This window comes from Canis lupus, chromosome 28 (assembly GCF_011100685.1).
Source record: "Canis lupus familiaris isolate Mischka breed German Shepherd chromosome 28, alternate assembly UU_Cfam_GSD_1.0, whole genome shotgun sequence".
Taxonomy (NCBI): Eukaryota; Metazoa; Chordata; class Mammalia; order Carnivora; family Canidae; genus Canis; species Canis lupus.
The window spans coordinates 10,891,247-10,912,092 of NC_049249.1; the positions used below are offsets into that span (position 1 = coordinate 10,891,247).

The 20,846-nt window shown below is 47.8% G+C and overlaps 2 protein-coding genes across 4 annotated transcripts in view; one reads left to right on the top strand and one right to left on the bottom strand.

Annotated features, from left to right (window-relative positions):
• RRP12 (ribosomal RNA processing 12 homolog) overlaps positions 1 to 12,900 on the bottom strand; it is a 49,897-nt gene extending 36,997 nt beyond the window's left edge. For 2 of the 3 annotated variants that reach the window (XM_038578411.1, XM_038578410.1), the window contains exon 1: positions 12,486 to 12,900. The gene's annotated coding sequence lies outside the window, so the exon portion shown is untranslated. Of the gene's footprint in view, positions 1 to 10,091; positions 10,212 to 12,485 lie in introns of all 3 variants that reach the window. The other variant, XM_038578409.1, reaches the window with a different exon arrangement.
• A 180-nt stretch (positions 12,901 to 13,080) lies between these two features.
• PGAM1 (phosphoglycerate mutase 1) lies at positions 13,081 to 20,561 on the top strand. Its single transcript, XM_038578412.1, has 4 exons — positions 13,081 to 13,317; positions 17,323 to 17,597; positions 18,148 to 18,328; positions 19,437 to 20,561. Exons 1-4 carry the CDS (start codon positions 13,179 to 13,181, stop codon positions 19,604 to 19,606), a joined length of 765 nt encoding a protein of 254 aa, XP_038434340.1. The 5' UTR covers positions 13,081 to 13,178; the 3' UTR covers positions 19,607 to 20,561.
• The last annotated feature ends 285 nt before the right edge of the window (positions 20,562 to 20,846 follow it).

Sequence of the window (20,846 nt, forward strand, 5' to 3'; positions counted from 1 at the left end):
GTGGGCTGGCCTTCCATCTGGAAGCATGTGCTCCGAGCCTCCTTCAGAAGATGGTGTCAGGAGGACTCGAGGCATCCAAATGACTTGAGCATACTTTCTCCCACTCTGCACAACTAGGGAGCAACTTTGCTGTCCCCGAATTCCAGCAACGTCTTCTATTCAGAAGAATTAGCTTTCTCTATGATAATCCATACAATTTTTTAAAATTTTTATTTATTTATGATAGTCACAGAGAGAGAGAGAGACAGAGAGAGGCAGAGACACAGGCAGAGGGAGAAGCAGGCTCCATGCACCAGGAGCCCGACGTGGGATTCGATCCTGGGTCTCCAGGATCGCGCCCTGGGCCAAAGGCAGGCGCCAAACCGCTGTGCCACCCAGGGATCCCTAATCCATACAATTTATGGCCAATTAATTTCACATTTGTAGGATTGGTCCTGTAGACCTCAGGGTCTCTTTTTCTACTCAATTTCACATTTGTAGGACCTTCTGCGTTAGACTCCAACTACTATCACTTGCTGTCTGACCTTGAGCAAGTCACCTCACTCTGTAGGTCTGTTATCCTCAGCTGTAAAATGGGACTAAGAATGCTTACCCATAGGGTACATGAGAACTAAATAAGATAATACTTGTAAAGTGCTTAGTGCACTGCCTGGCACATAGTGAGAAGGCAATAAACATGAGCTAATTATTATTATTCAAAAAGCTCTTCTTGGGCAGCCCCAGTGGCGCAGCGGTTTGCCACCGCCTGCAGCCTGGGGTGTGATCCTGGAGACCGGGATTGAGTCCCACATCGGGTTCCCTTCATGGAGCCTGCTTCTCCCTCTGCCTGTGTATCTGCCTCTCTCTCTCTGTGTGTCTATGAATAAATAAATAAAATTTTTAAAGAAAAAAAAAACTCTTCTTGAGTTCCAAAACACTTTCTAACCTATTATCTAACTGAGGAGGACAGAGCAGTGTCCTCATTTCACAAATGTGGGAAGGTGATTCCCAGGGCTTCAGTGACATTCCCAAGGTCACACAGGTGGTCGATGGGCACAAGTCAAGAGATCTGACCCTTAGCCTAGGAGCTCCCTCTGCAACCACTGCTCTCAAAATTCTGAAGCTCGTGTGGAGGTAACAGGGCTGCTGCCCCCAAAGCACTGAGCCCAAGGCCAACGGAAAGGGCATTTTTACATCGATGGGGCTGTTATGTGTTATGACACTGGGCAGGAGGAAAGGGAAGTTGAGGCTTTGCCTCTTCCCCCAAACCAAGAGGAAGCAGATGTTTTGGTTGTTTAACGTAGGGCTCAAGTTCTGGGAGAGGGAGGAGGGTTTTGTCATCCCCGGCAACCTATCATGACCCAGGTGGTGGAGTCGCAGCTGCTTCGAGCATTGTCCTAACTGCTGGAGCTGTGTGAAAGCCCAGGCTACAGACATAGGCAAGACTGTCTTTGGAGCCACATCCCAGGTATGACTGGGGGCAGATGGCTGAACTCTGCAAGCCAGAGTTTCTCACCTGAAAATGGGGCTGCCATCCTGAGGTTAAAATAAGATCATGCCCACAGAAGGTTTAGCCCCATGCCTGGCATGTCACTGTCACAGAAGGCTTCATGTCCCTCAGCTTCTGGGGCATTTGGCCAAAGAAGAGCTTTGAAGAAGAGCTTGCTTCCTAGACTAAGTCTGAGGGGATGAGCGAATGGCCTGGTGTACTAGAGAGGACCCCAAACTGTGAAGAGGACTGAAATCTGGGCATAGCAGATATGTTCTTACTCAAAGAGGGGACTGCCCCCAAATTGGAGTCCACCTTTGTTTACCACCTAACGGTAGGTGTACATGACAAGCAGAAGGGGGTTTGGGTGCGCAAAGACCATGTGATCACCACTCTAACCTTGCATCCCCATGCCCCCAAATTCATTCTTACTCCGAAATAAGGCATTTACCCACCTATTACTTCCACCCCCCATTCTTGTCAGGGCCTCTATCAGGAATGAATTGTGTGCAGCTGCTATAACAAAGACCTCAAGATAGTGGCTTAAACACACAGGATTAATTCTTCCTGTTCAGCAAATTAGGAGGTAGGCGGGCAAATCCAGGCTAATACAGTGGCTCCATACAGTCCTCAGGGTCTGAGGCTTTCTCTCTTTTTCTGCTCCACCCTCCATAGTGTGTGACTTCCATCTTTGGGTCACCTCATACTCCAAAATGGGCTGCAGGAGTTCCAACCATCACATTCACAGTCCAGGCTGAGGCTCAGTCTCAGTAAGATGGAAGCAGGGAAGAGCCAAGAGGGGCGTTCCCAGGCAAGTCAGCTCTCTTCAAGCCAGTTCTGCTCACATCTGATTAGCTAGAATTTAGCAATTTGGCCAAACTTAACTGTAGAGGGGCCGAGAACTATATCCTCTCAGTTGGAAACATTGCAGCCCACCCCTTCCCCTACAGTGGGAATTCTGTTGCTAAGGTAGAAGGAAAGAACTGATATCAGGTAGGCAATGAGCAGCCTTGGAATCTCAGTTAGGTGTTGAGAGGATTGGTTCTGATCAACTTAACTCAATTACATATGCAAAAGTTATTTTTTGAGCACTAATTATATGTAAGACACTGTGCTAAGTAAGTATATAGAAGTATATAAAGACGCTTGAAGGCTCTCATTCTGCTCTTAAGAAGCCTACAGGTTAAGGGGTACCTGGATGGCTCAGATGCTTGACAATCTGATTCCTGGTTTCCTCTTGGGTCATGGTCTCAGGGTCATGGAATAGTCTCAGGTCAGGCTCCGAGATCTGTGGGGAGTCTGCTTGGGACTTTTTCCCCTCTCACTCTGCCCCTGTCCCACCCACCCACCCACCCCCTTGCTTGCGCATGCAGGTGTGTGTGTCCCGGAGTGCTCTCTCTAAAAATAAATAAATATAAATAAATCTTTAAAAAAAAAAAAGAAAGAAAGAAACCTACAGGTTACTGATGCTGAGACAAGCACAAAATCTTTCAGTCTTCTCATTTGTAAATCAAACATGTATCTAATTCTTTCCAGGACCTTGGAACTTGAATGTTCACTGAAGCTCAATTCTTAAAACTGCATTTTGCTTCCCTGCCGCCTTCATTTTTTTTTTTTTTTAAGATTTTATTTATTTGAGAGAGAGAGAGAGAGAGAGCACGAGTGGGGGTGAGGAGCAGAGGGAGAGGGAGAAGCAGACTCCCCACTGAGCAGGAAGCCTGATGTGGGGCTCAATCCCAGGACCCTGAGGTCATGACCTGAGCCAAAGGCAGACACTTAACTGAGCCACCTAGATGCCCCTCCTTGCTTCGTCCTTGACTGTTGGACCCCCTGAGGACAGGGACGGAGTCTGGTCTGCTCTTGTGCCATCAGAGCCTTCCTCAGTGTCTACATATAGTAGGTGTGCAATACTTCTATTTAGCAAATGAATACATGACATAAGCAGAGCTCAGCTGGAGGCACAAGAGAGGTTCGGGTAAAGCTTCGGGGATCCAACAAGACACCCCTGCCCAGAGTGGCTGTCAGAGAGCTATCTTTGATGAAGAGGTGACTTTGCAAAATGAAACTGGCCAAGCAGATTGGGAGTAGATCCTGAAGGGCCTGAGGGTCAAAATAGAGTCCGCATTTTATTTTATTATTTATTTTTATTTAAAGATTTTATTTATTTATTAATGAGAGACACAGAGAGAGAGAGGCAGATACACAGGCAGAGGGAGAAGCAGGCTCCACGCAGTGAGCCTGACGCGGGACTGGATCAAGGGACTCCAGGATCATGCTCTGGGCTGAAGGCAGGCGCTAAACCGCTGAGCCACCCAGGGATCCCAAAAGTCTGGATTTTAATAAGGAGTTTTTTACACATTGCAATCTGGGAAAACAAATTAAGGGGCTTGTACTTTAAAGTATTGGTCCTCATTTATTCATCTGACCAACATTACTGCTGAGTGTGTCGGGCACTGTGGTGGAGAAGAGGAGAGGAAGGTCACATTTAGCGAATGTCTCTGTGTCAGGGACTCTCCCGTTACCCACCACTGATGAGTGCTCACAGAGCCAGGCGCTGTGCTGGGTGCCTCACCTGCACCCTCCTGCCACATCCTCACAACAACGTTGTGAAGCAGGTGCTATTTTTTTTTTTTTTGAAGCTGTATTGTTACTCTTTGATTGTTAAGGAATCCAGTTCTGTGACTGTCCAGAAGCCCAGGCTAGGTTAACATTGATGAGTCCCTGGAGGTAATTACGCTCCATTCTGGACTTGTGGAGATAGCCACTGTCTTCTCCCTCTACCTTAACTGAAAACCCAGACCTGGGAGGCCTCCATCCCCACCCTCCTACTCCTGGAAGGGGCCTAGTAGGTGCTATTTATCCACATTTTACAGACGGGAAAAACACAACTGGGAAAAGTCACGTAACTTGCTGAAGTTCTCAGCAGCGCTAAGGGGTGGATTTGGAATTGTAACTTGGCTTGTCCCCCGGTTCTGTCCTCCACAATGACTGGTTACAAAGAGATGAGAGTAGCCTCGTTCTCCATGCAGTGCTCACAGGTTGGTTGGAGAAGCAGCAAAGGCAGCCGGGTGATGAGCAGTGCTATCATCCAGCTATGCCCAGGGCTGTGGGAGGCCCCAGCCTGGCAGGGAGCGGTTGGCCCTAGGAGGGGAGTCAGAGACAATTTTGGGGTAAGGGGACTGTCTTGGTCTGTTTGGGCTGCGAAGCCCAAGATCAAGATTCAGCTGCCTGCATTCGGTGTTGGGTGAGGTCACTTCCTGAGTCATAGACTGCGGTCTTTTTGCTGTGTCCTTACAGGGCCCAAGGTGCCAGGGAGTTCTGTGGGGTCTCTTTCCTAAGGACACCAATCCCATTCATGAAGGCTCTGTCCTCAGGATCTAATCACCTCCCAGATGCTCCCCTTTGCAATCCCATCACACTGAGGGGTGGCATTTGGGGAGGAGGGACATAAACAGTCCATTGCAGTGATGTTGGAGCTAAATCCTGTAGGATGAGTCTGAGTTGACCAGAAAGGTGATGGTGGAGGTACAGGTGCCAAGGGAACAGCAACTGTAAAGGCACAGGGGCCAGCAGGAGCATGAGATGTGTGCTCCAGAGTCAGGCAAGACTGGAGTCTGGAGTCAATGGATGCTGATTAGAGACTACTGCACCAGTTCAGACAAGAAACGATGAGGTCTGACACTAAGGCTGTAGCAGTGGGGTAAAGAGGAGGTGACAGATTGGAAAATGTATTTAGGAGATAGGATGGTCAGCCCTTAGTGGCTGACCAGTTATGAGGGCTGAGCAGGGTTACTGTATGCAGTTGTGCAAGCTGCGCACTGCCTAATTTCCCAGCTGATGGATTTGCAATCCAGTCTTCACTGGGTTTTGTCTAGAAGAGTTTGCCTTTTTCTAATTCACCATCAACACTGGAGCAATGGCCCTAGAAGTGAGGATAAATTACTCCCAGGAAGGGGATTTTCCAGAACATGAGTGTGTCTATGGAAGAGACCACCTCCCAATATTTTTTTTTTTTTAATTTATGATAGTCACAGAGAGAGAGAGAGAGAGAGGCAGAGACACAGGCAGAGGGAGAAGCAGGCTCCATGCCGGGAGCCTGACGTGGGATTCGATCCTGGGTCTCCAGGATCGCGCCCTGGTCCAAAGGCAGGCACTAAACCGCTGCGCCACCCAGGGATCCCACCTCCCAATATTTGAAACAAAAAGCTGAATCTATTACTTACAGAGAGCAGAGCAATGCCTGTAGGGTGCGATCTCCCTGAGGGGGAGCAAGGATCTTCTATAAGGTCCTGGGAGGTATGAAGGTCCATGATGGACCTACTTCCAGGAGGCAGAGTTTAGGGACTGGTTGGTGATGCAGAGCATGGCTGTTGCTGATGGGCTGGCTTACTGAAGTGTAGTCACTGAGGCAAACTCATTGTTCAGTAAAAGAAAAATAAACTGTCACTGCAGGACAATCTTTGGAAAATAGGAACTTTTTTTCCTCAAGTGACGTCTAACTCAAACCATTCGCCCTCCCAAGGGCATTTCACTTTAACAGTGGACCATGTTTGCTCAAGGCGATAGATCTCCAGAGGATTTAGAGGCTGTCTGGGGTGAGGCTTCTGCCTGGTCCAGGCTGTGGCAGGAAGGTTGGGCATCCATCACCTCCCTCCAAAGTCCTGGGGCTGGGTGTTCCCCAGACAGGGATCAGGGAGAAAAACCGGTTGCACAGCCGGGAAGGCCCTGGCCTAGGGTCACCTAAGAAGTCACAGATGGGGCCTAGGCGCCTGACTCCCTGCCGTTTGTCTGGAAGGAGACGTGAGGCACCTAAAGACAGGGTTTGGGTCCTAAGGCCAGACAGACCTCCAAGTTTTTTGTTTCTTTTTGTTTTTATAAAAGATTTTATTTATTCATGAGAGACACAGAGAGAGGCAGAGGGAGAAGCAGGCCTCCTGCAGGGAGTCTGATTCAGAACTGGATCTCAGAACCCTGGGATCACGACCTGAGCCAAAGGCAGATGCTCAACCACTGAGCCACCCAGGCGTCCCTCTCATGGATTTTTTAAAGCAGCTTTATTGACATATAATTCACATACCATCTATTTCACTCATTTAAATTGCACAATTTAATGTTTTTAGTTCACTTCATGGATATGTGTAACCATCACCACAGCCAATTTTAGAACATTTCATCACCTCACAGGAAACTCTATGTGGCCCCCCCATCTCCCAGCTCTAGGCAAGCACAAATCTACTTTCAATCTCTATCGCTTATCTCTTCTGGACATTTCATAGCAATGGAATCACATATTATGTTACCTTTTGTGCCTGACTTCTTTCACTTAGCATACTATTTTCAAGGTTCATACAGGCAGCACACATCAACGCTTCATTCCTTTTTATGGCTGAATATTCCACGGCATGGATGTATTGCATGTCGTATATCCATTCATCAGCTGATGGACACTTAGGTTGTCGTTTGGGCTTTTGTGAATAATGCTTTTATAAACATTTGTGTATGGGTTTTTGTGTGAATGTTTGCATTTATTTCTCTTGAATATACACCTAGGAATGAAATCACTGCTTCACAGGGTAACACCATGTTTAACTACTTAAAAAACTCATGTGAGTTTCTGATTGTTGCTCTTTCTTGTCCACATTTCTTAGGCCAGACAACCCTGAGCTGACTCCTGCTATCACCTCCATGAGATAGGCATTTCCTCCACTGCTGTCAGAAATATGACAGCCACCAGCTCCCCTGCTCTACCACTAGCAAAATCCTTAGCAGGCATATTGGAAACCTGGTTGACCACCTTGCTGTTGGCTGACAGGTACCTTTGACAACTTTCCTCAGTCAGTAAGTAGTCACCAAGTACAGACATAAAAACATCTCTGACATATGTATTGAATGTACATGCACGGCCATGATCATACATCCCTCAGATCTCATACAGCTGGTGGACCCAGGGGCCCAGCTGTGTCACTCTGAAGTCCTTCACAGCATTCAGACAGAGGCCATGCTGCCCACAGGCTGCCAAGCCATGACTTAATATTCCTGCATCAAGGATATAGAGGCAAAGCCTGCTTGGAGGGGTCTTGGCTCCAGGATTCCTCAACAGTCTTACTGAACTTCCTCAGAAACATACAGCAGTCCAGATGCTTCCACCCACCCTGTCTTCCTCTCCTTCCTTCACTTGGGTCACAACTCTGTCATTTCCTGTCTCAGGCATTTCCCCTAATACATTTCATGCAAATCCTGTCTGGGCAACTGCTTCTCAGAGATGCTATACTAACTCATCCCACTAGTCTCTCATCATTCACTAAACTTAATATGAACTATTCACAAATAACAAAGTGTCTGTCTTGTACTTAGAGTTTTTTTTAAGATTTTATTTATTTATTCATGAGAGACACAGAGAGGCAGAGTCACAGGCAGAGGAAAAAGAAAGCTCCATGCAGGGAGCCCCATGTGGGACTCGATCCCAGGGCTCCAGAATCACGCCCTGATCTGAAGGCAGATGCTCAACTGCTGAGCCACTCAGGCGTCCCAGAAATTAACCCAAAGAAACAGACTAGGAAAATGGTTCTAGGTGAAAGAAAGTAGAAGGGTCAAAAAGATTTGCCTATTGCCCCATGAGCAGTTTTATCATTGTAGTTATGACATGCAGGGCCTCGAGGCAGAGGCCCCCCCCAGTGGTTCTTTTTATTTTTTATTTTATTTATTTATTTATTCATAAGAGACATAGAGAAAGAAGCAGAGACACCGGCAGAGGGAGATGCAGGCTTCTTGTGGGGAGCTTGATGCAGGACTCTATCCCAGGGGATCATGTCCTGAGCCAAAGGCAAACACTCAACCATGGAGCCACGCAGGCATTCTCCCAAAGCTGGGTTTTGAGGACAGAGAAGGAAGGGGGTGGTCAGGGGAGTTGTAGGAACCCACAAGTCCACAGGAGTGCTGTTGTCTATTCCAGCCACACTAATTCCTGTTTATCCTCAGATGGCAGCTACAGAGGGTTGGACAGGACTTTCAGGCCTCCTTGAAGCACTCTTCCTTTCTTACAAGCCCAGAGTCCCAGGGCACTAGCTAGGATCACCTGGGCTCACTGTCTCTCGGAGATAGAAATCCTGTCTTCCTCAGACAGCAGCTGAGCTGGATGTTTGCACAGCAGGCCATGAACTCTTAAGATGTTCCACAGGTAAGGACCTGGAGTGTCCTGCCAGGTGTCCTTGTGGGCCAGACGACAGCAGCCCCTCTTCCACCTCGCAGAGAACTTGGTCTGCCTCACTTCCATTCAAAATTAGGTCCTTCTTAGAGCAGCTGGGTGGCTTAGTGGTTGAGCATCTGCCTTTGGTTCAGGGCGTGATCCCAGAGTCCTGGGATCAAGTCCCATGTTGGGCTCCCCATAGGGAGCCTGCTTCTCCCTCTGCCTGTGTCTCTGCCTCTCTCTCTTTGTGTTTGAGGCAGAGACACAGGCAGAGGGAGAAGCAGGCTCCACACAGGGAGCCCAACGAGGGACTCAATTCCCGGTCTCCAGGATCACGCCCTGGGCTGAAGGCGGCGCTAAACTGCTGAGCCACCTGGGCTGCCCTAAAGTCTTTTTTTTTTTTTTTAATTGGAGTTCAATTTGCCAACATATAGCATATCACCCAGTGCTCATCCCATCAAGTGACCCCCTCAGTGCCTGTCACCCAGTCACCCCAACCCCCCCGCCCTAAAATCTTTTAAAAAATAAAATAAATTGGGTCTTCTGAATGTTTGGTGCTTGATAATGGAGTTGCATTTCTGTGGAAAAAATAAATGGGGCGGGAAGACTGAGAGAGGCCTTTATTGTTTTAAGGAGCAGTGGAGGGGATCTCTGGGTGGCGCAGCGGTTTGGCGCCTGCCTTTGGCCCAGGGCGCGATCCTGGAGACCCAGGAATAAATCCCACGTCGGGCTCCCGGTGCATGGAGCCTGCTTCTCCCTCTGCCTGTGTCTCTGCCTCTCTCTCTCTCTCTCTGTGTGACTATCATAAATAAAGAAAGAAAAATTAAAAAAAAAAAAAAGGAGCAGTGGAGGGTAATAGGGCTGTGCCCACTGATTATCCTTATCTCAGTTTTTGTAACAGCTTGACCAACAAGCTGCTTGGTTGAAAGCTGCTACCGTCCCGAGAATTTCCTTAGGTCTGGGGAATTAAAGCACTGTGTTGCAGGGGAACCTATCTGCCCGAAGAGTTTGGGGTTTTGAGGCTGGCTGGAGGCCTCAGGTGGAGATCAGGGCTTGTCATTAATGACTGTGCCTGGCTCAGGAGGTGACAGCTAAGAAGAGTCTGGAGCACAGATCCTCCTCCCCACTCTCCAGGCAGGAAGAGGGACTTATTTGGCTACAGTTGTTCCCTACAGGGCAGTGACGGTTTGCGAGCTGTGAGGTAGGTCCCTCAGGTTGCTCAGGTTGCTCCTAGAGCTGGACCCCAGCGGCAATCAGCCCTGCACTCCTACTTTGTTCTCAAGATGTATGAATTCCCTCCTATATCCACGCAGTCCTTTAGAAGAGCCCAGGAATCAACCGTGACAAATGTCTTCGTGTATGTGTTCAGTAGAGATAACAATTAAGATGAAAAAAAAAAAAAGCAGTTGAGGGCAAACCCCGCTGATTTATCCTTACCTTTGACTGACATTTGAGAAATCTCCTTGGTTTGAGAGGCTCTAAGCTTCTTCCCAGATTTGTGATGCTATGATTGTAGCTGAGTGAACCCACATCTCTGCCCAGAATTCTGGCCTCAGGCTGCAAAGCAAAGCAAGCCTTCAAGGTCTTCCCACAGTGCTCCCCATCCCCCTGCTCTCCTACTCTCCGGATCTCTCCAGGTTTCTAACTCCCTTCCTGACACTGCAAGCCCCTACTTTGAGGCCCTTCCCCGTGAATCACCTGTGATTTCTCACTGATGAATCTGGCCCCCTGCTCATCTCCTGCTCTTACTGACTGGTTCACTTCACTTTCCTCCTCTGTTACGTGTGAACTGGGGGTAACAGGAGGTGGGGGTAGCAGGAAGTGGGGAGTTGCAGAGGAGCTGCAGGTCTCTCCCAGCCCTGACACTCAGGGACACTCAGAGTCTACCAAGGGCAAAGGCATCATGCTAACTGCATGTGTGTGGAGGTGTGTATAAGATAGTAAAAAAAAAAAAAAAGTTAAGGTGACGTGCCTGTCCTCAAGGAGTTTCTAGTTGAGTTGATCTGATGTCTACCTTAAAGAGCTTCTGATGATTTAAGGAAGATATATATATTTTTAAAGATTTTATTTATTTATTTATGAGATATACAGAGAGAGAGAGAGAGAGGTAGAGACACAGGCAGAAGGAGAAGCAGGCTCCATGCAGGGAGCCTGACGCGGGACTGGATCCTGGGCCTCCAGGATCATGCTCCCAGCTGAAAGTGGTGCTAAACCGCTGAGCCACACAGGCTGCCCTGATATATATATTTTTAGAGATTTTATTTATTTATTCATGAGAGACACAGAGAGGCAGGGACATAGGCAGAGAGAGAAGCAGACTCCATGCAGGGAGCCTGATGTGGGACTCCATCCCAGGACTCCAGGATCATGACCTGAGCCAAAGGAAGGCGCCCAACCACTAGGCCACCCAGGTGGCCCTAAGGAAGATATCCTATAAGTGAGGTGCATAAAGTTATCAGAGTTCCCCAGAATTCCAAGGAAATGAGAGATGCCTTCTGGAGGCAGAGGAGGTTAGTAAAGGAATAAAATAGGATTCCCAGATTCTTTCCCAAGGCTGGTGGTACAGATGCCTTTGGCCCCCTGCCCCAAAGTATCCTAGTTACCCACCTATTCCAATCCTGGTGGGTAAGGCATAAGGCATCCCCTACCAGGCACCCTGCTAGAAGGGAATCTGTCCATGGTCCCCCCAGACTCATACATTTCGAAGTGGTACCCTTCATTAAATCTTTTTGCTTTCTTGGTCACACTGCTAATAAGATTATTGTTAGCAATGTATTTATTGTTATTATCTTGACTATTTGCTAGGCACAGTGCTGAATGCTTCCCATGCATCATCTCACTTATTCCTCACAACATCATTTTAGGTGGCTACGAATATGATTATTAACACGGTTTACAGATGGGGAAAATGAGGATGAGAAGTTAAGTGACCCATCTTAGGTCTCATGGGTAATCAGAAACGGAGTCATATTTGAACTCAGGTTTCTTCCCATTTATACCTCTTACTTATTGCATAAATGTGAGACCTCAACTAGACAGGAGCACAGAAATCTTGAAGCAGGGAGCAGGGTAAGGAGAAAGGGATATGGCAGGAGCTATGACTGCAAGTATGGATTAGGGCCAAGGCAGAGAGACAAAAAGTACAACCTGAGGAGCCAAGGTTAAGTCTGTAAAAGCTCTCCCTGAGAGAGCCTGGGTGTCAGGGTTGGGATGACCAAACATTAGGAACAAGTAGAGGGAGAACCTCCAAAGACAGAGTCTTTCAAGGATCCCACGTGGGCCATGCTGGGAGCTTGAACAGGAGGCCTTCCTAGGTAGTTCTCCCCTTGTGGCCCTAGGATTCTGTAAGCTCTAGGTGTGGCTTTTAGTGCTGGACCTTCACTGGTCATCTCTCTGGTCACTGAATTCCATTTTCTCCCAGCTGTAGAGGAGGGGGACAGGAGTGTTGTGGTTAGAGGGCACCCTAGGCCCTTGAACTGCCTGGGTTTGAGTCTTGGTTTCTCTTCCACTTCCGAACTGTGAATTCGGACAATTTATGTCCCTGATCCTGAGCACACTGGGATTTGGGAGACAGCCTCGGCTTGCATCCTGAGTCCTATAACCTTGGGCAGTTTACTTCATCCCTCTTTTCCTCATGAGTAAAAAAGGAAATATAATACCTGCCTCATAAGATCATTATGAGGATATGAGGATTAAATGAGTTAATGTTTGTAAAGAACTTGTAGCACTGGGTGGTCCTTTTTTTTTTTTTTTTTGAGAGCATGTTTTTAACTTCTAGAATCTGTTAAATACAGCACAGTTCATTGTTAGCTGTTTACCTGTGGGTCTTACCTGCACTCCATTTGCTATGAAGGGCAGAAACACGTTCAACCCATCTCTGGCCCCGGCCTTCAGACCGACTCCAGGTTTGGAGCACAGTCCGCGGCTACTGACTGCGCACCGTCCAGGTAGCTGGGCACCAGCTGTATTCACTACGGCCACTCACCAACGAGGCTGGCGAGGCTAAGAGGCTGCCCCAAGATGCAAAGCCATACAACGAAGAGTGAAGATTCGAACACAAGCGTGTGAACCAAACTCCGCGTGCGGATGCAAAGGTAACCTGGCTCAGCTAAGCGCGGTTCAAATGATAAGGCCACTGTATCATGCAAATGGCCTGTGAATAACTGCGGCACCGGGGCGGCGCGGCGGCTCCCGAACGCCACGGCGGGCACGAGCCCAGCCCCGCCGCCTCCGGGCGCTTACGTGCGCTCCGTGACCGCCGCGGCGGACGAGCGGCCGCCGGCCGAGGCCGCATGCGCCCTGGCGCCCTCGAGCGCGCCCCTCCCCCCGGCGGCCGCAGCTTGGTCCCCGGGCGCATGCGCACACCCGGCGGGCGGAGGGCGGCCCCGAGCGGGTGGAAAGATTTGGGCGAGCGAGTGCGCGGGAGCCGGGCGGCGCGGTGCGATCGCGCAGGCGCGGCGGGGCCGGGCAGGGACTCCGGAATCTCGGCTCGCCCCGGTCCGCATCGCACGCCGAGCCGCCGCCATGGCCGCGTACAAGCTGGTGCTGATCCGGCACGGCGAGAGCGCTTGGAACCTGGAGAACCGCTTCAGCGGCTGGTACGACGCCGACCTGAGCCCGGCGGGGCACGAGGAGGCGAAGCGCGGCGGGCAGGCGCTGCGAGGTGCGGAGCGGGCCGGGCTTGTGGGTGGGGGCTGCGGAGGCCCCGGCGGGCGCCGCTCGGTGGCGGGCGCCGCTGGTGGGGGCCGCCGGGCTCGCCCCCGCGCCCGCCCCCGCGCCCTCCCGGAGCGGGGCGACCTTGGGTTTCAGCTCCCGGGCAATTTATTTTGCAGTTGACAAAATGGGCCCAGATTGCGGGGGGTGGGAGGGTCGACTTGCTCAAGGTCATCCGGTGGCGTGAGGGGCCGCGCCGGGAAGAGGACCGGGGGGCCGTCGCCCCGGAGGGCACAGCGTTCTCCACGACACCACCTCGGGAAATTCTTCCATTTTCTAGTCTGAGGATGTAGTAACTCGGGGACAGGTTATTACATTCCGTTGGATGCCCGGTGTCTCCAGCAGCCCTAACCGAGCCTTTTCAAGAGGCGGCAGCGGATCCTTGCGAAGCGTCAGACCACACGCTTTTCTCTGGCTGTGGGGGAGTAACACGGCGCCGGGGGGGGAGGGCTACGGGCCTCAGAAATCCACGTACTTACGTAGGCCTTTGCTATTCAGCATCCCCCAAATCCTTTGTCCAAAATGCATCTACAAGTGTGATTGAGCGAATGAATGAATGAAGGAAGGATTTGAGTTGATCCTGTGCACGATTCCATAAAGTAGATTTTATCCCCCTCCTTTCTGTCCCTCTTTATGGTTGGCAACAGTGAGAATTGTTACAGATGACTCGTTCAAGGTCGTATCTTTTTATTCCTAGTCCATCCCGCTTGCTTCAGTTGTGGGTTGAGTAACAGGTAGAAGCTGGGCAAAGGTGGAAGTGGTGGCAGTGAGATAAACTCGCCTTACCCAGGCGTGCCTCGCTTTGCGGGGTAGCTCTCTGTGGTTCTGGAATGCTTTTTATAAGGAGGCATTCTCAACTGCCAGCAACTTGGAGAATTTCTCGGGTCTGAGGAGCTGCTTCCATTGTTGATTAGGGCAGATCCCGCCCTGCTGCCTTCTAACCTCTGGACATAGAAGCAGCCATTTAAAAGGGTCATTGATGCCTGATGTGGAAGAGGCATTTGACCTCATGTTACTCTAGCTTCTTGCCTTCACTGTAGATCCTTTAAAATGAAGCAAAGTTTTGGAAAGTATGGGAAATGTAATCCTGCTGGCTGTGTGCATGAGTGCTTTGGGATGGCCTGGTGTGACTTACATTAGGAGAGGCTGGGAAAGGGAAAGTGCTGGTGAAGGAGGCCATTTTCTCTCCTGTCTGGCAGGAAGAACTGTATGGGTCTGTGGTGGTTTGCTGAGGACTAGCCCAGGACAAAGATAGTTGCAGCTGTACCCTAAAACAGGGATGAAATGGTCAAACCTTAACAGAGCCTATTTCAGGTGTTTTAAGTTTAATTTTAGTAATCTCTACACCCACAGTGGGGCTCAGTCAGACCCTGAGATAAAGAATCACATGCTTTTGTGACTAAGCCAGCCCCCCTATTTTAAAGTAAATGTTGGTAGCATTAGTTAGAAAAATCTCATTTAAAATCTTAGTATCTGTTATGGACATCACAAATGATTTTATTAAAAAAGACTAAAAGCAGAAATATGAATGGTGAAGACCATTATGAATAATGTAAGAAACCTAAAGTAAATACATTAGATTCTTCAGAGCTTTTTTTTTTTTTTAAGATGTTATTTGAGAGAGATAGTGAGAGAAGCACATAAGTAGGGGCAGAGAGAGAGAGAGAGGGAGAGGGAGAAGCAGACTCCCCTGCTGAGCAGGGAGCCCAACTTGGGGCTTTACCCCCAAGGATAAAGGATTGTGCGCTAAGAGGAAGGCAGACACCCAACTGATTGAGCCACCCAGGTGCCCCTCTTAAGTGCAAATCATAGTAGGGTTTATAAACTCTTGAATTGTTTCAGGAAGAAGCTAGTGAGAACTGCTTCCCCATGCCATCTTCTCTCTGGGGTAGGATGAGGTCCACACCACATTATAGACCCCACCCCTGGGAGTGTCCTAGCCTATGCTTTTATTTAATGGGCAAGTTAACAGAAGAGGCCTTCGAGTTCTCTAGTTAAGAGTCCCAAGGGGAACTAATTTTCTCCTTGGGGACCTATTTGTATATCCAGTGGGAGGACCTCCATTGCAAGTGGAAATAATTGCAATGAAATAGCCAGTAGCTTTTCAGCATGGGAGATGAGGCTTGCACTTTGGATGGTTGCTTCCCAGTGACTCAGCCTTTTATTGGGGAGGGAGCCATTTCTCCCCTGAGTTAGGGAGGAGATGGTAATAGAGTCTACTAGGATTTGTCTTGAGGCTCAGTGATAAGATTTGTCATCTTTTCCTCTGTGGTTACTGTAGTGATGGGTTTCCTGGTGATTAATTGTCCCTTCCCCCATCAGCATAGTTCTTATTGGTCTCATTCTCAGTTGAATGACTGGCAGGAGAATTCACTTCACGTTGCATTAATTACTGTTGGCAACCTCAATATGAGGCAATACCCAGGAAGGTTTGTGCCGAATTTCAAAGAGGGGCTTGTAGCCTCATGGAGGAAAACACTACATAAAGAAAGGGCCATCTCCGTATTAAAGTGGGAGGGGGAATAATCCGTCATGAAATATGAAAGACGAATTGTTGGTTGGGGCAACATAACTCTTGATTACCACCCCTTAGTAAATAACTACTGTGTATGGAGGATTCATTTATAAATGAATCAGTGCACAGCATTTGCTCTTTCTGCTCTTTATCCAGAGAGTGGTTTCTCCTAAACTTAGTCTGGCAGTTGACCTAAGTAGGTACAGGCTGGCACTTGACTATAGCAGAAAGAAACTGGATTAAGAGATTGTGGTGTGATCTCCACTCCATAGTGAAAATATAATTTCAGGCAACAAACTGATGTTTAAATCAGCATCCTCTAAGAGCTCTTGCTGTGTCCTGATTGTTGGGAATTTAAAACCTATTTCCCCTAGACAAGAAGTCAGGACTGAAATATATTAGTAATTATTGGTCAGAAGTGACTGTTTTATTTTTTTTTTTTTTTTTTTTTTTAATTTTTATTTATTTATGATAGTCACAGAGAGAGAGAGAGAGAGGCAGAGACAGGCAGAGGGAGAAGCAGGCTCCATGCACCAGGAGCCCGACGTGGGATTCGATCCCGGGTCTCCAGGATCGCGCCCTGGGCCAAAGGCAGACGCTAAACCGCTGCGCCACCCAGGGATCCCAGAAGTGACTGTTTTAACTAAAATATAAACATCCAGATCCTTAGGGGTTAGGAAAGTATGGCAGGAGCTAGAAACGGAAGTTATGAATTGGATTTCTGGGGATCATACAGCCTGGGTTTTAATCTCTCATGTATAAGCTGTGACCTTAGATGATGTGCTTAACTCCTCTAGAATGGGTTGTAAGGACTGTTATAAAGACAAAACAGGGATCCCTGGGTGGCGCAGCGGTTTAGCGCCTGCCTTTGGCCCAGGGTGCGATCCTGGAGACCCGGGATCGAGTCCCACATCGGGCTCCCGGTGCATGGAGCCTGCTTCTCCCTCTGCCTATGTCTCTGCCTCTCTCTCTCTCTCTCTCTCTCTGTATGACTATCATAAATAAATAGAAAAAAAGAAAAAAGAAAAAAAAAAGACAAAACAGAATTGTCCGGTGTATTTACAGATTATAAGCCCTCTGTAAATATTGGCTATTAAGAGATTCCAAGTTTTTAAGCATCCTTTTCTTGAAAGAAATGAAGCAGAAATAAGTTCTTAAAATGGGCTTAAGCTCACAGCATTCTGGGATTTAGGATAAGCAGCACAGATGGCACAGATTAGCTACTTGACAATATGTTTAGGTCTTGGGTTAGATAAGTTATTGTAAAACCCACTGGGAGGCATGTTGTCAACTAGAACATAAATCAACAAGTTTTACCTTCCATGAAGGTGCAGTAATATTTCCTGCTAGAGTATACAGACTAGTTAAACGTATATGTGAGAAAATTCTGATTCCAGAGTGGACCTGATTAACTTATCACTTTGAACTTATGATTCCCAGATGCTGGCTATGAGTTTGATATCTGCTTCACCTCAGTGCAGAAGAGAGCAATTCGGACTCTCTGGACAGTGCTGGATGCCATTGACCAAATGTGGCTGCCAGTAGTGAGGACTTGGCGCCTCAATGAGCGGCACTATGGGGGTCTGACTGGCCTCAATAAAGCAGAAACTGCTGCCAAGCATGGTGAGGCCCAGGTAAAGATCTGGAGGCGTTCCTATGATGTTCCACCACCTCCAATGGAACCTGACCATCCCTTCTACAGCAACATCAGTAAGGTATGTATGGACAAAATGGGGGTTTGGTTCACTCCACCTAGGACGGTGGGTTAGAACCCTGGCCGTGCTCTTTGTTAGCTTTTTATTAGTATCTGCCTAGTCCCATTGAGCTTATAATGATAGTGTTAATTGTAATTCCTCTTTTCCAAGGAATGACCTTCACTTGTTAAAAGATTTAGTTGATAGTTCTTTATCTAAGAATATATCTCCTTTTTATATCTCCACTGACCTCCTTTATAAAATCCATCCATAGTTGTTGGGCTTTCCCCTAAGCCAAGTGCAAGATTAAGTGAATTGGGAAGAGCCTTGTGCTTTTTTTTTTTTTTTTTCTTTTCTTAGTTTCTTTTGAATAATTAATCTTCCCAATAGTGGGTAATGGTGGTAGGAAGAGCAGCAAGATAGTAATTATCCCCTTTGCCAAATGCTCAGCTCCATTCTTTGTCCTTGTGAGAGACTTTCATCCATCACTTTGACCCCTCAGGGGATGAGGAGTGGGCAGGACAGATGTAACTGCTATTAATTGGTGAGTATGGATTTTTTTGTTGTTTAGGATCGCCGGTATGCAGACCTCACTGAAGATCAGCTACCCTCCTGTGAGAGTCTGAAGGATACCATTGCCAGAGCTCTGCCCTTTTGGAATGAAGAAATAGTTCCCCAGATCAAGGAGGGGAAGCGAGTACTGATTGCAGCCCATGGCAATAGCCTTCGGGGCATTGTCAAGCATCTGGAGGGTATGTACATTTTCCAGGGGAACCCTCAAGGAAGGATACAGCAAAATCGCCACTAATCAGGGACTTATTTCATGCAAAGGAGACCTTCAGGAAAAGGCTAGACATTGATAGCCTTGGAGGTAGTCTAGATTGACTCCTAGTCACTCTCTACCCATATTTCTTTTTCTTTTTTTTTTTTTTTTTTAGGATTTTATTTATTTATTCATAGAGACAGAGAGAGAGAGAGAGGCAGAGACACAGGCAGGGGGAGAAGCAGGCATCATACAGAGAGCCCGACGTGGGACTCGATCCAGGGTCTCCAGGATCACGCCCTGGGCTGCAAGCGGCGCTAAACCGCTGTGCCACCGGGGCTGCCCTCTACCCATATTTCCTCAAAGCATCATAGACCTGTTGGGTACTTGTTCTGATATGCAAAGCTTCAGGTCCTCCTTCAGACCTGATGTATAAGCTGTATCTGTTACCCACATAATTCACGTACACATTATAGTTTGAGATGCTTACCTTTAGGCTAGGACTGCCTGTTGAAACTACTGATAAAAATCCTCCTTAATCACAACCTGGGGGGCAGCCTGGGTGGCTCAGTGGTTTAGCGCCACCTTCAGCCCAGGGCATGATCCTGGAGACCCGGGATTGAGTCCCACGTCAGGTTCTCTGCATGGAGCCTGCTTCTCCCTCTGCCTGTGTCTCTGCCTCTCTGTGTCTCTCATGAACAAATAAATAAAATCTTAAAAAAAATCACAACCTGGTACAACTTCACACATGAATGTCAATTTGCACCTTAAATTGTTTCACCTGAAGGCCTAGAGGCACAGGTGTGCTGATTTTTTGGTAGGCTGGTTGGACTACTACATAGGACATTTGAAATGTGTATGGGCCTGCTTTGCTGTGGGTTTCCAAACCCCACTTTGGGAGAGAGATCTGTGGTATTTTTATATTGCTTTTCAGTGGCTGAGGAATAAGTATTGGAGGCATTCTTTGGGTGACTGATCTGTAATACAGATCATTACTGTTACTACAAATATCAGAAAGGTTGTCTTGTTTTAATTCCTGCAGGGGTGACATGGATTTGTGTCTTTCTTGGCTGGCTGATCATGGTGTGTATTTTCAGGTCTTTCTGAAGAGGCTATCATGGAGCTGAACCTGCCAACAGGTATTCCCATGGTCTATGAATTGGACAAGAACTTGAAGCCCATCAAGCCCATGCAGTTCCTGGGGGATGAAGAGACCGTGCGTAAAGCCATGGAAGCTGTGGCTGCCCAGGGCAAGGCCAAAAAGTAAAGGCGAGCAGGCAGATTGCTTTCCTGAGGATACCTTCCCTGCCCATCCCATTTCTCTGCACTTCTTCCCTGCACATGTCACACTGACCGCATCTGTAGGCATCTTAAGTTTTAGCTGCAGATGGGGACCAGTGGCTCCTAATTTTGTTTAGCCATTTTGTTTCTTGCACCCACTCCCTTCATATATTCTAGTCAAATGGCACTTCTGGGGCATGGGTCCTCAGTCCAAGCTGAGAGAAGACTCGTATCCAAGAGTAGAGAATTAGTAACTCTGGGGTTTTTGTTACTGCTTTATTACTAAGGACCTGCTTGAGTAGGGGATGGGGAGAAGCCCTGCTAGGTGTGACCAATGAGAAGCAAGAGAGCTTATGTGTATTCCCAGGAGCTAGTCCTGTACTATTCTGTAGTCAGGTGAGGGCAGTGTGTGGCGGGCTCTAGTCATTCCAGTGGAAGATGAATGTAACCTGCACGGTGATTAAAGCAGTTATTTCCCCTCTGACCCCAAAGAGCTGGCTCCAGAAGATTGGGATCAATCTGAATGTTTTATGTGTTGCATTTACTTTTACAAAAAAAAAAAAAAAGTATATATATATATACACATATATATATTAAAAATACAAAACAAAACCCCATCTGGGGTTTCTAGTGGCGGTTGAAATATTCCCACATGTGATCATCCAAAAATAAGCCATTCCTCACACCAACGTGGGATAAACTCCTTGACTTCCAAGGCCTAGGAGTTCATCCTGCTGTGTGTTTTAGAATCCCTCCCCTGCCTTAATGTTTTATGGCAGTGAAATGCCTCTTGATCATGTCCAAGTGTGTCTTTCAACTGTATCTATTTCTGATCATGTTCCAGTTGCTTGGCCCTGCCACTGGGGCCCAGTACTCCTTGTGAGCATAACTGTACTAAATCTTTTTTCCAGATCAGTATAATAAAGGAGTGATGTGCAATATCTTCTGTGTGATATAGTGATACTTCTTATCTGAGGTCAGCTTGAACATTAAACTTGAAATGACTCTCATTACCAAGTGCTTGTATGACAGAATAAGAGCTTTAGGATAACCAATCACTTTATACAGCCTGGTCCCAAAATGGCATATCTTACTAGGTTTTCCACCTTAGGTTGGGGAGCTAAGGTGGAGGTGGGCAAGTCTGGGCTGAACTCTATTCCTATTGTCTCTATAGCTCTTGCTCAGTGATGCTCGTTTACTGACTACTCCATTTACTCCATTTTGAA

What these genes read in the sequence shown, in the direction of transcription:
- PGAM1 (XM_038578412.1), top strand. Translation starts at nt 13,179, where the DNA reads ATGGCCGCGTACAAGCTGGTGCTGATCCGGCACGGCGAGAGCGCTTGG. An exon ending in CGGCGGGCAGGCGCTGCGAG is followed by an intron (nt 13,318 to 17,322) that starts GTGCGGAGCGGG and finishes TATGATTCCCAG; the next exon opens with ATGCTGGCTATGAGTTTGAT. An exon ending in TCTACAGCAACATCAGTAAG is followed by an intron (nt 17,598 to 18,147) that starts GTATGTATGGAC and finishes TTTGTTGTTTAG; the next exon opens with GATCGCCGGTATGCAGACCT.